The following is a 13,599-nucleotide window of genomic DNA, read 5'->3' as shown; positions in this document are numbered from 1 at the left end:
GAGTTGTGTTCTGAAGGTGGGAAACTGGTTTTGCTGTTAGAGGTAAGACTGTAGTTGTGGCCTTCTGACATCACTCAGCTTAAAATCCGCTCCTGTTTTTCATCTTGCCATGGTTGTTTACGCTTCCTCAACCCGACACTGGAGCTATGCTTCCTCATCACCACATTGGCATGACCTTCTGTCTTTTCTTTTGAAAATACATCTCTGCCCTGAGTCTTCCCCGGGATATGTCTCAAACTGAAGAGAAGCAGATTATATTGGTTCTCTGGTTGCAGTCTAATAGGCAGGAGTAAGCCCATTGGTGGCAATTTTCAGAGGACAGTTTTAAGCTTTTGACTGATTTCCTTGTAAAGCTAAATCTAATCTAATGTTCAGAAGCCGATTCCTTGCCATGATCAAAGAGGTTCTGAAAAGGTCCTGGATGAGACCAGCCCTGAAGAGATTCAGGGCTGACATGAAGGCACAGGAGACTACTTTAGCAATTATGGAAAGTATGAGGAAGCAGATGAAGCTGCAATTGGAGTCAACTGAGGAGCACAGACATTTTTCAGTGGTATAGGTAAAATCAGTCTTTGACAGCCAAATTCTGATTGCGCCAATGACCTAGCAAAAATCCCTGCATCTGCCTGATTTTTTCTAATATCGCATTATTTTTGTACAATTTCACTCAGTTGCCCACCGCAGAGGTATATAATCAGTGGGCTCCCATTTTCTTGGAAACACAGCTGGGGTTATCTTTGGGGAGTCTGGGCAATGCAGTGTGGTGATACTGGAGAGAGGGCCTTCAAGCCTTCAGTTCAACTCTCTCAGCAGCTGCACCATGGGGAGGCTCACCCCTTTCTGTGACCCACTGCCTGAGGGTGGGAGCTGAAGGCTGCAGGCTGGCCCTGCGGTCAGGACTGCTCACCAGTGATGGTTAGGGCAGGAATGCTCTGAATTGTGCTGTGTTCTGCCACAGCTGCCTGTGCACCTCCCTCGCCTGCAACTGTGATTATGCCTTTTATACGATGCTCCTGAGACTTTGGTATAAGTTTCTCTGCTCCCCGTCCCCAGCCATGTCTCTCGACTGTCAGTGTTTATAATGGCTGTGCACAATTCCTCTCCTCCCCTAACCCTCACTCCACCCCAGAGGCAGCTGTATTTCCACAGTGAATGAAGCAATTCCTGTATGTATGATTTTAAAGTGCTTTGGGACCCTTTGGGAGAGAAGGTGCAATTGTACAAGAACAAGATATTATTAAAACAGGAATCTGTGTAATAGGTGATAAATTATGATACTGTATGTTTAATATAATATGACGGTTGTAAATCCAGTGAATTACCATAGGTATTTGCTGTGCAGTGTGTTTATGAATTGTTTGGGCAGGTGTTTTTCAAGTCGCAGTTTTTCACACAAAATATGAATTATAGGACAGTTTAATAATATTCCTTACTAGACTCCAATATGCCACAATTAACTGCAGAAATATTATCACTTGGTGGCTGAGCTTGGTTGCTGATTAGGTTCATGTATAAGAAGGTAAATGAAAAAAGCAGCAGAGAGAAAAGAGACCTGCAAAAGTTAACTTTTAGGTCTGCCTTTGATCTCTTACAAGCAAATATCTTTTAAAGCTGCAGAAATCAATATTTTTGGTATTGTTCAACTGTATTTTACATGTGCTTCCACACAGCTTAGGAGCAGTCTATTTTGATTGCAATAATGAAATAGTTCTCTAAAAGTTTATATTCAGTAGTTACACTATTTATATATATTGATGTGAAGGGATGTCTGTACTGCACATGTTATTTGAATGAAACTTTGTTGTATAGCTTTTAAATCATATCCAAAATAATGTAATTCAGGATTACATACAGTCGGAATTTCTTATTTTTATTTTTTACTGACTTCCACATAAAAAAGACTTATAAAAAAAATTTTCCTGTCTATGAAAAAAAGAGAAGTGCTGTATTTCACCCTTCCATCTGCTTTTGCGCTATGAGCTAAATCTCATCCTGAACTGATATTACACCAAGCAGTACAGTAGTAAACTATTGAGAGGTAGGGCTGAGGAGAGCTTTAAACTTATAGACTGAAGAACATCTTCTCCATCATGATAGGATTTTGTGAGTGTAAACCAGGTTGTCATTAGTTTTATGAAAACCTTTTGCTGGTGTTCTTTGAAGTGTGGAGTCCTTTGCTCCCCAGTAGGTGTTTGCAGCTCTGGAGGAGCTGACATGCCTTACACACTTCTGTAGCCATTGCTGGCACCTTCCAGGTGAGCAAAGCCTGTGGTCAGGTCTTGGAGGTGCTGTAGTCCCACTGCTCCAGCTGATGTCCAGGCAGCTGAGGGTCCTGGTCATCGCTGCACACCTCTCCAAGTCCTGTCCCACCATGGCTCATGCCTTTCTGAGCACCTGGGAGCTCAGCACCACTGGGATCAGGCCCATCATTGAGTGTCACTGGATCTCACCAGCACGACGCTACAAGCTGGTAACTGGGATGGAGTCTTACTTAAATATTTTCTTTCCCCTTGACTGGCATAAGGAAGGCGCCTGCAGCCCACCCCCCTCCCCACACTGTGCCTTGTGTATGTGTAAAAGCTGCCCCTGGCCCCAGATGATATGTTTGCATTTCATAATTAATGCTGAACTCGACTTGAGGCAGATACGAAAGGACGATTTTTTAAACAGATGTTGCAGGTCACTTGTAAGTTATTTGTCAAATAAGTTTCAGAGCACAAGCCGCTGCTTTTGCCATTGTAACCAAAGGCATATTCTGTTCAGCAGCAGTAATTACAAAGCCAGGGCAACGCAGGGGAAATTCATCTTATTTAAAAGTGTTTTAGTGTCACCAAACAGCTTGCTATGCTATTAGGCAAGCTTTTCTAGACACATTCAAGTTGAGGATTTTAATTTGTTTGAAGTATTCTCTAAAACAGAATTATGTTGGAGTTTACATAAAATGAGAGAATGACATGAAAAGTTTTAACTTAAGCAGCAAAATATAAAGGCTAATCTTATTTAAAAGTAATATGTGTGTCTTGATTGAGTGCCCAGATACACTCAACTGGGACATTTTAGTGGAATCGGTTCTAAGCTGTTACACTGAGTTATACAGAGTAGGTTTTCCTGAGCTCACATTGCCAGACCTGAAATACTCTTGTGGCTGCATTTAATAAAGAAACGAAAGTCTTGGGTAAGGGGATATGATTTTTTATGACAGAAGGAATGCAAATAACTTTTAGTCTCATTGCCTAGACCGGGTTTGGTCTGATTTGATGGAGTTTAATAATGACTTATAACCTGTGCTGACAATGTGCAGACCCGCACAACGTCATTTAACTCATTTATTCTGCTTGCTGTAAAAACAAAGAGATGGCAAATAAATATATGGAAAGTTCATTGTTTGTCAGAGGGCCCAAGCCAAAAGTTTTCAGTGACCTTTTAAAATATGGTCCCAGGCTAGTACTAAAATGTCTGTCACTCAGCGCACACACTTGCACAATTTGGCCTTTTAACCCGTGCATCTTGTTTTTCTCTCTTTCAACTGGTTGTATGAATTTCAAATCAGCTGCAGCTATTTAAGTTTTTGCATTGGAGGATTACTGTAAATTGCAGTCTGACAATTACAATGTACAGCGCACAGGAGAGTTATTAATGGATAGGCCTACTGATGGCCTTTCAGCGCTGACGAGGGCCTGGTGTTCCTCACCCGTAATTAGATCCAGTGGTCGGGGTCTGCATGGATGAGGCAGAGGAGGGGGTCGGCCGGGGAGTGCTGCTTTATCAGAGGAAGATATCAATTGATCAGAGATAGTTACTATCGGCAACGTCTAAATCTCTAATTCACCTTCTTCTTAATGACTTGTATTGGCTTAAGAAGCTAAGTCATTTGACAGCACGGAGCTCGGCTGACAAAGCCGCGCAGGTGGTTTTAATAGAGGATTTCTGTTGCTTGAGATTTCACTAAAGACGGAGCAACAGTTCAACAGACACAACAGAGGCCAGTAAAAACCCCGGTCTGCTGCTCTGCTCTCTGAGGGTACCAGTGGGGCTCGGGCTGCAGTGAACTGCCACTCCCATTTACACGGCACTTTTTCCCTTTGCAAACCCAAACAAGGGCTTTCTCTGAGGTTTCAGTATTTATTTTAAGGAATGAATCTTATGTGGGCATAAATTATATTTGACAAATCAAAACCCTTTCGCAGGGGAGGGGGATTTTTTTTTTTTTTTTTTTTTAATTACCCTACAAAAAAACACTTTCTAGAACATAATGTTCCTACAAAATTAAATATGCTTTTATGACAGACTCCAGTGCCCAGGTAGAACCAGTAAGCTTTGTAAAATCTGAAGATGATGGTCCTTTACCATTGAAAAACCCAGAAAATCAACAGACTGCAAGCCAAGTGCTTAGGTTAGACATGGCTTCATGAACCAAAATGTCAGCTTTTTAATGAAGTAACCCAAGAAGCAATGGTTTTCTACTTAGATTATCACAGTGTAAATCCAATAAGAGATGGGCACCTAACTCCCCAAGACACTGCTGATCCAGCCCTGATCCTTTTTAGAAGGATTACAACCACCTGCCGGGAAGTTTTCCATGTAATAAAGCTGGTAGCCAAACTGATATTCACAGCATGTCCCAGAGATTTTTATTATTATTATTTAGAGGATGTATACCCATGGGAAATATCAGTTTGAGTCTGTTAAGGCTTTTTTGGGGGGTTAAACATTTGTTTAAAATCTTGTTCCAATCTCTTAACACATATTGAAGTAAAATCTAATTGAGTAGATCACTGGCGTAGGCAGAACTTTCTGTTGTTGTTCTTCAGGGAGAGCTCAACAGAAAAGCAGGTTTGTGAGACTTTGCATTGTAGCCTTGAGTGGAAACATATTTATCAGTGCAAAGCCTACTATTTTAAGCTGTTCTGCAACTAGCAAAACGGAGGGACCTTTCTTCTGGATTCACTACCAGGTTCATGACCTCAGTCCCAATACCACTTCTGGATTCATGTCACAGTTTCTACCTGTAAGCACTAACTCGCCATTTGTACTTCCAATGAACTTGCAACCCAACTTTGTAAGCTATGGCTTTGCAGCTCCTAGGTCAGGGATCAGTGGCCTGAAATGTTAAGAATAAACACACTGTGCACCTGTAGTGTGCTGTTATCTCAAGATCTTGAAGTACTTTTGAAACTTGCTAATTTTAGTTTATCAAGTTCTGAGTGTTATCCGTGTCAGAGGAGAAAACAAAGCCAGAGGGAAATAAGTAACTCTCCCCAAAGCAATAAATTGTTAAATGGCTTGCTAAGTAATTTGCCCAGGCAGAGATATGGAATAAACTAGAGTATGGATTGGTATCATGATCCTTTGATGCTGCTGCTGAGAGTCACAGAATCACAGAATCATTTAGTTTGGAAAAGACCTCCAAGATCAGCAAGTTCAATCATTGTCAACTAGACCATAGCAGTAAGTGCCATGTCCAGTCATTTCTTGAACACTTCCAGGGATGATGACTCCACTGTGTCCCTGGGCAGCTTATGCCAATTCTTGGCAACCCTTTCAGTGAACAAATTCTTCCTGATGTCCAACCTGAACCTCCCATGGTGCAGCTTGAGGCTATATCCTCTTCTCCTGTCCCTAGCTGCCTGGGAGAAGAGACCAATCCCCACCTGGCTACAACCTCCTTTCAGATAGTTGTAGAGAGCAATAAGGTCTCCCCTGAGCCTCTTTTTTCTCCATACTAGACAACCCCTACTCCTTCAGATGCTCCTCACAGGACTTGCTCTCTAGACCCTTCACCAGCTTTGCTGCTCTTCTCTGGACCTGCTCCAGCACCTCAGTGTCTTTCTTGTAGTGAGGGGCCCAAAACTGAACAGAGGTCTGAAGGTGTGGCCTCACCAGTGCTGAGTACAGGGGAACAATCACTGGCCACACTATTTCTGATACAAGCCAGGACACCATTGACCGCCTTGGCCACCTGGGCACACTCCTGGCTCATGTTCACCTGCTGTCAACCAGCACCCCCATGTCCTTCTTCACTGGGCAGCTTTCCAGCCACTCTTCCCCCAGCCTGTAGCATTGCATGGAGTTGTTGTGACTGAATGCAGGACTTGGCAATTGGCCTTATTGAACCTCATACCTTTGGCCTTGACCCATTGATCAGCAGACCCATTGGCTTCAGTCTAGTCAGAAGCATGTGCATTTTACTTTACATGAGGAGAGCACACAGAAGCCCAAGTCACAGATAATTATCATGTAATTATAAACTTTTGTCATTAAAATGAGAACTGTCATTTTGAAGATGACTGAGATAGCTAGCTGGGGTGTCAGTGTCATCCTGAATTTAATGTGGATATACCAGCAGAAGCGTAACTGGAGAATGGTGTTGAGGTGGAGGGCTGCTTCTCTGTACAATGAAGCAAAACAAAAGCATGCTGACAGCAGTCATTTTCAACCCAAAATGAGCCTATTTTATAATTGCATGTGCTTACGCCCTTAGACTTCTGCTTTTTGTCTTTGAAGTTACATTGTGGAGGGAAGGTTTCTTCACTCATTTTCAGAGTAGCCTGCACAGTGAAAAGCTGTCATCTTTGGGTGCTAAAATTTAGTTGCAAACTGCTAGCGATGGTGAGGGCAATAAGCAACATGGTTCTTCAAGATCCCAGAATGTCACAGAAAGGTGTTTTCCTCCTATTGTGTGTCCTGTGTGAGCTGCCAGGTACTGGTGTTGGGACAGGCCTGAGTTTCCACCATTCTGTCAGCAACTATGTGTCAAATAGACAAAAGCTAAACTTCTCACTGAGGAAGGCTTTGGCACCAAGAATCAAGCACAATCCTTTCTCTTGCTGTAAGTCTGTCTTTTTTATTATTTAATTTTCTTTTAACTATGGGTTAGAATATTTCAATTTATTTTGTTTTACCTATTTTGAAGGACTTGCTGAAGGAAGCATTTTGGATGCAAAGATCAAACCTTGATCACTCAGCCCTCAAAGGTGACAGTTTTGGCACATTCAGAGGGTTTGAAGCAGGAGGGTCACATTCTTTGCTTATGTTAAAAGGAGAACCTCATCTGAGTCAGTCAAACTCAGTTCACTTACACAGAGAAGATAGGGCCCAATGGTTTGCTCTGTAATGGTTTCCATAAGAGACATGTCGACTCAGACCCTGTAATAGCCTGTGTGGTGTGAATAATCGTCAATCTGTTAGCAATTTTGAGTAAGCCTGTTAGCACCATGATCTGATCAGCTGAATTTTGCAGAGGGATGTTGCTGAGCCGTCATGTTGCTCATAGTCACATAGCTCTGGCAGTTCATCTCTTCCTACAGGGCAGAATAACATGGGAGCTGCTGGTATTAGGTAACTCTCCTCCCTTTTGCTGGCCAATCATAATTGTGCCCCACTATGTAATATTGCAATTCAAACATGCTTGTTCAGCTCAATAGCTTTGAAGGTAGTTGCTTTCCTGCTTAAAGCCCATTAGCTAATGGTAACCTAGTCAAATGAGGGTACATAATTGGTGATCTGATCGTACCAAGGTGCCCATGAACCAAGAACAAAATATGACTTTGTTTGTGCATTAAAACATAAGTCTATACCTCATGCTTCTTCCCCAAGCAAAAAGGTTTACTAATTCAATCTTTAGCACACATCTATATATACATACACACTACAAGTGCGTATACATGACTTACTCAACTGTGACTTGCATGTCAAGCCATCTGATGATAAAACAGAGAAAACCACCAGCTCTCCAGCTTCTGAAGTGAAGCACTGCTGCAAAAAGCATTATAATGAGTAACTGACTTCTGTCTTAATAGTTCCTTCATCTTTTTATTCCTTTTAAAAATAAAGTCTGTTTTGACTGTTTTGCTGTGCTGTTAACAGACGGACACACTCAAAATGTTGGCAGTTATGTTCAAGACTGGATTAATATAGGTTTGTTATTTTACTAGCATATCCAAAGGCAAATACTCCTACTGGACTCCACCCTTCAGCTGTGAAGCAGGTTGTAAATCAGTCTCTTTTTTTGTTGTTTTTAAAGTAGTTTAGGGGCTTTAAAATGGAATTTAACATTATTACAGTCTGCTTGAATATTGTACAATTTCTATTTCTTCTTTTTTATATCCACTTTCCTGCCACTCAGAAGCTTCTAAAGAAAACAGTGCAGTCACTGCTAATGCCAAGGTGTAGCAGAACTGCTTATACTGTTCTTAATGACTGTTCTCCCCGAAGTAATTAGGTGCCATAATTTTTAGCTTGCTAGGAAAACCCAACATCTACAGAGGGAAAGAATAAAGGCCAGACTTTGTCTTTAAAGCTTGAATGGGTAAATTTGTCTTTGCATCTATCCCTAGGAAAGCTTCAGTAGGTGCACTGCCAACAGTCCTTGTCCCTGTGCTGCCCTCCTTAATGTGTCACTAAGACTATGGAAAAAATATTCTGCATCTAAAAATATGGAAAGAAATGGCTACTGGGTCAGGAGCCAGCAGTTCTGATGCTAGCGCACATTCAGGCACATCCATCAGGCACTCTGTGACCTGTGAAAATTATATCCTAAAATATCCCTGTTCGTGTGTTTCTGTTTTGAAACTGTGGTCTCTGGGTTTATTCTATTTCCTTGAAGTCAGAGCAATGTAATCTGAATGCTGAAGGAAACTGTTCTTTGAGCTGATCTTCTTAGATTCTTGACTGATTCTAAAAATAGGGTCTTCCTATCCATTAAGATAAGACTGAAAAGCTGGTGACATTAAGCACAGCTATAATAGCTTTGGTGTTCTGGTCTGCAAAAAAATGTCCATCCTGTCTAGCAGGGCCATTTTGTTTGTCTAGTCTCTCAGACCTGGGTGAGAGGCTCCAGTCTATCAAGCGTCACCTCCCACCATCTCCTAGCAGCTACTGTCCCCAGAGGGAGAGGCCCAGTGAACACATAATGTTTCAGAGGTCTTGTGATAAAGTTTGTGTACTCTGGAAAGCAAATCTGATTCTCCCTCACCTCGTCCACTTCTGATTTCATGTCCCTAAACCCCCTTGTGCTGCTTGTTTTCATTTTCTTTGCAAGGCTCCCTTATCTGGCCTCCTGCTGGATCTCACATTCCCCTTCACATCCTGCCCCTGTGCCGGGAAGGGCACTTGGGATCAACACAGCCTGCGTTGGGAGCGCTCAACCTCACCGACAGACCAGCATCTGTGCACAGCATGCTGTGCAAACCCAAGGCTGCTGGCTGTGTCAGAAGCATGTTTAGAGTTTCCCAAATGTAAGGACTAAGAGGTGAAAAAATTATGATTTTTCAGTCCCTGTAATCTAACCACTGTGTAGACTGACATCCAACCTTGCTTTGCTGCCCTCCCAACAGTGTGTTCCCACCCCTGCTACCCCAGCAGCAGTGTTTGCAGCCTGCACAGTGATCGAGGCAAGGGAACTCTTTTCATCACAGCCTGTCTTTGGGTATTTTGCTGTTTTAAGGTCGCATTAGCTTTAAGCTGGATCAGGTTCCTCATCTGACCTACTCCATAACTTCGGGAGCACTAGCATCAACAGGAGGGAGAAGGCAGGGCTGCTGGAGGTGGGGGAAGCACAGGCTGACACCAGTCTCCCCTGCCTCTGTTTGCAAACTGCTGTGAGACCACCAGCTGTGTGTTCCTGACCTGTGTCTCCCTCTCCCGTCACACTAGCTGTGGGACCGTCACCAGGACCAGCTCCATTGTGTCTGTATATGGCCCTGTGCCCACAAAAAACACATTGGAATTGGGTGACAATGGGTGAGTGAGGGAGAAAGCTGGGAATGATTGACAGCGGGTCAGAGTAGGTGTGATGTGAAGCTGAACCTGCACAGGGGCACAGATCAAAGCACCAGCTCATCATGTTCATGTCAGATACAAACAAGCATTTAGCAAGTTACTTTGGGGGTGGGATAGAAGTAGTTTGCTCAGGACTTCTGCAAGTATCAGTCTATGTGCTGAGGCTCTCTCCCCACTCACCACCTTCCCTACCCACTGCACACACACGCACACAAAAACACACACACAATGCCTTCTTTGTTTGCGTGGAAAAATGCTCCATGGGGAGCTGCACATCCCAGAATGCAGCTCTGTTTGTGTCTAGAGTTGTGATGGATCACTGTGGGGAACCTGAAATCTCTACAGTGCTCAGATCTCTATCAAAAACGAGGGCAGCTGGAGTAGCTCCATTTAATGTAAACTACATGTATAGCTGGATTCCTTACCACCTTGTCAATGCCACCCCCAACTGCCAAGGCCTGACAGCCCCTGAGTCTCCTGAAACCAAAAGGAGGTGAGGATTTTCTTTGACTTGGATGCAGGTATTTTAAAGGGAACATGGGAAATAATTAACACATAATTAACCTGTGGAACTTTCTGCCAGGAAGTATTACTGAGGCCAACCACTCTGCAGGGTTAGGAATTTATATGAATAATAAGAGGTCCAAAGTGGAAAAGGTATCGGCCTTCAAAGTAGGGAGGACATCATTAACCAAAATGAGTTAAGGAGACGGTTTTCTTATGAATAAATTATTTCCCAGTGGTCTGTTATGGGATGTCTTGCACCTTCCTGTGAAGTTCTGGGAATAGCTACTGAAGAAGAGAGTAGACCACTAGTCTGATCCACTCTGTCAAGCATGTTTCCTATTAAATATACAATATTGCAGATGTACTCTAGAGCTAATAGGGCAGCACCCACCCTGGTGGGTACTGTGCTCCAGAAAATAACTGCTTGTTCAAACAACATAAAAAAAATATAACTTATTTGATCCTAGATCTGTCACTCTTGTAGATCACCATTATTTGAATGGTTTATTGTCACTTTATCTCACTGGAAAGTTTTTCATTAGAAATGAAAAAATATAAATGGAGGAAGACATTCGTTTAGGAAGTGAACTACATAGAAATGTCAGAACAGACAAGATTGAAAGGCCATCCTGCCCAGGATGGACCTTTGCAGTGGTCTGTAGGTGCCTGAGGAAAGGGCATAAGCAATGGAGTAAGTGAAGTTGTCTTTCCTGGTAAGCAATCTGATTGTGGCATTTCATATCTTGTGGACTCCTGGAGCTTGAGGTTACATCCCTACCACAGGGCTTATTAGACACTTAAATTTTTATTCCTTTTCGAATCCTTTTTATATTTTGGCCTTCACTACTTTCTGTGGCAGTGACATTACAACATCCCATGTTGTAATCACACCCTGAGTGAGAAGGTGCCTCCTTTTGATTGTTCCAAGCTTGCTTGGCCCAGTCCCATTGGATGAACAAGAGGTAACAGTCATTCCCACAAGTTATTATGGCCTCAGGGCCATGTCTTGTACCTTCTGCTTCCTGCCTCCTCCAGCTTACCACCCAGCAGGACCTGAGGCAATTCAGAGCCTCTGGTGGTCCCTTACTCCCCTCTTCCAAAGAAGAGCTGAAGCACCTCTACTCAGATAGGTTCAGCAAAAGACACAGAATCACTGAATCACAGAATGGGAGCACAGTGGGTCATCTGGTCCAATCTCCCTGCTAAAGCAGGGTCAGCCTAGAGCACATTGCACAAGACTGTGTCCAGATGCTTCTGGAATATCTCCACTGAGGGAGACTCCACAGCCTCTCTAGGCAATATGTCCCAGTGCACCCACACAGTAAACAAGTTCTTCCTCATACTCAGGTGGAATTTACTGTGCATCCGTTTCTGCCCATTGCCTCTTGTCCCGTTGCTTGTCACCACCAAGCAGAACCTGGCTCTATCCTCTTGACACCCCTTCTTTAACTATTTTTACACATTAACAAGGTCCTCTATCAGTTGCCTCTTCTCAAGGCTGAACAGGCCCAGCTCTCTCAGCCTTTCCTCATAAGAGAGATGCTCCAGTCCCTTAATCATCTTTATAGCCCTCTGCTAGACCTGCTCCAGGAGTTCCATGTCCCTCTTGTAGTTAGGAGCCCAGAAGTGGACTCAGAATTCCAGATGTGGCCTCACTAGGGCTGAGTAGAGGTACAAGGCTTTGCACATTCCCAAGGCAGTAGGTTTGACTTCCTTTCCTCCTTGATCTTGCAAGACGTCAAAGCTTTTGCTATCTTTTGCTATGCTTTTTACTTTCTCAGTAGCATTTGTGATTTGGCACATTTCTATTTATTTCCTCATCTCAGCCACCCCAATACACTTTAGTAATTTCTTTTCAGTCAAAGTACTTTTTCCACTGACTGCTTCCATGTATGAAGGTTCAAAACATCCTTGTCTTTTACTGCCCTCCATGGACTTTTCTCCAGTATTCTTGTTGCCTTTTCCTTTTGAATTCTGATGTATCCTGCTAGAGACTGGGTAGCCAAAACAGCATCAGGGATTCACTATGTAGGGACACTGTGCATTTACCCTCCGGAAAACATGCACTGTGGTTGTGTTCTCCTGAACCCAAGATCATGTTTGCTCTTTGGACTGCTGTGAAACCCAGAGCTGATAATTTCAGAGGACAAACCAGAATGAGACCCAGCTCTATTTCTTAAGTAGCTTTTGAGCCTTCTTAAGGAACACAGCTCCAGGAACAACTCCTTCAGACAACTCCTTGTGGGTATTTTCTTTAGTGGGGAAGTGAAAAAGTTTTTTCTAGGTTTTTCACAAGAATGAAACTATTGCTATATTGAATCAAACCAGAAATGTATCTTGCCCATAGCCCTGACTCTCTGGCAGTGGCTTGCAGAGGCTTAGGGAAAGAAGGTGTTATACTGTGAAATTTTCTGTACATATTTTCCATATTATACCAGCCTGTGGCTTGGGAACTTCTTGGCTAGGAGTTGCATTTGTTCACATTCATGAGGATTTTTTAACCTTTTATTTCAGCCATTTATTAATCTGCAGGAGGAACTCATCCTTATCCTTGAGGACCCTTGGTCCAAGGAAAAGTGGGTAAGAATTTTGGTTTCTGACCTTTTTTTTGAAATTCCATTCTCTGACGTTCCTCTGACAACCATAATAGCCATTGGCCATTATAAAAAATATATTTTAATGTGTTTTGAATATTAGTGGAAAGGTATCTTTTTCCATTTGTTTATATCCATATATTCCATTGTCCATATCCTTTTCCATGTGTCTATCCACCCGTAGAAACCCAAGGCGATTGAAAGCTCTCCAACCTAGCTTGAAACCAGCAGGCTCAGAGTGCTTGGAGACAATGGAGAGGTGCACAGATCTCCATGGGTTATTCAGCCTTCTGCTGCCATGACTGCATCGTTATCAGTACCCAGCAAGCCAGACGAAAGTTACTCTGCTGTCTGCTCAAGTCACAGTCACACCTCCAGGTTGCAGTATAGACATTCCCTCTGTCTGAGAGTGTTACACTACATGAGTTCTTCCAGTTATAATAAATTTGCAGTGAAATATTAAACACTGGCATATACATTTTTTTTGGCAAAAAGAAGCAAAAAGGTGGAATTTAAAACTGTAATGCAACAAGTGAGCATGCAGATTTATGGACTTAACAAACACATACAACTTTTGAGACGTGCCTAGCAGACATCATGCTTTTAAAATGTCACAGTTCATGTAGCTGTCACTTCAAACACTAAAGAAACTGGCACTCTCAAAGTGCTAGCAAGCTCTGACTGGACAGTAATAAGACTCAGAGGTCTAAAATTAAAA

The 13,599-nt window shown here is 42.8% G+C and overlaps 1 protein-coding gene across 1 annotated transcript in view; it reads left to right on the top strand.

Annotated features, from left to right (window-relative positions):
* Positions 1-13,344, top strand: part of DICER1 (dicer 1, ribonuclease III) — an 80,581-nt gene extending 67,237 nt beyond the window's left edge. Inside the window, exons 29-30 of the mRNA XM_027892813.1 lie at positions 12,802-12,867; positions 13,066-13,344. Coding sequence (XP_027748614.1) covers positions 12,802-12,867; positions 13,066-13,183 — 184 coding nt within the window. The 3' untranslated portion in view covers positions 13,184-13,344. The remainder of the gene's footprint in view (positions 1-12,801; positions 12,868-13,065) is intronic.
* Positions 13,345-13,599: the final 255 nt, after the last annotated feature.

The sequence above is a fragment of the Empidonax traillii genome, unplaced genomic scaffold (assembly GCF_003031625.1).
Source record: "Empidonax traillii isolate 1590-97213 ecotype Southwest subspecies unplaced genomic scaffold, ASM303162v1 scaffold370:size553598, whole genome shotgun sequence".
Taxonomy (NCBI): Eukaryota; Metazoa; Chordata; class Aves; order Passeriformes; family Tyrannidae; genus Empidonax; species Empidonax traillii.
Note: the sequence above shows the minus strand (reverse complement) of the source record. Positions and strands in the feature narration are given on the sequence as shown.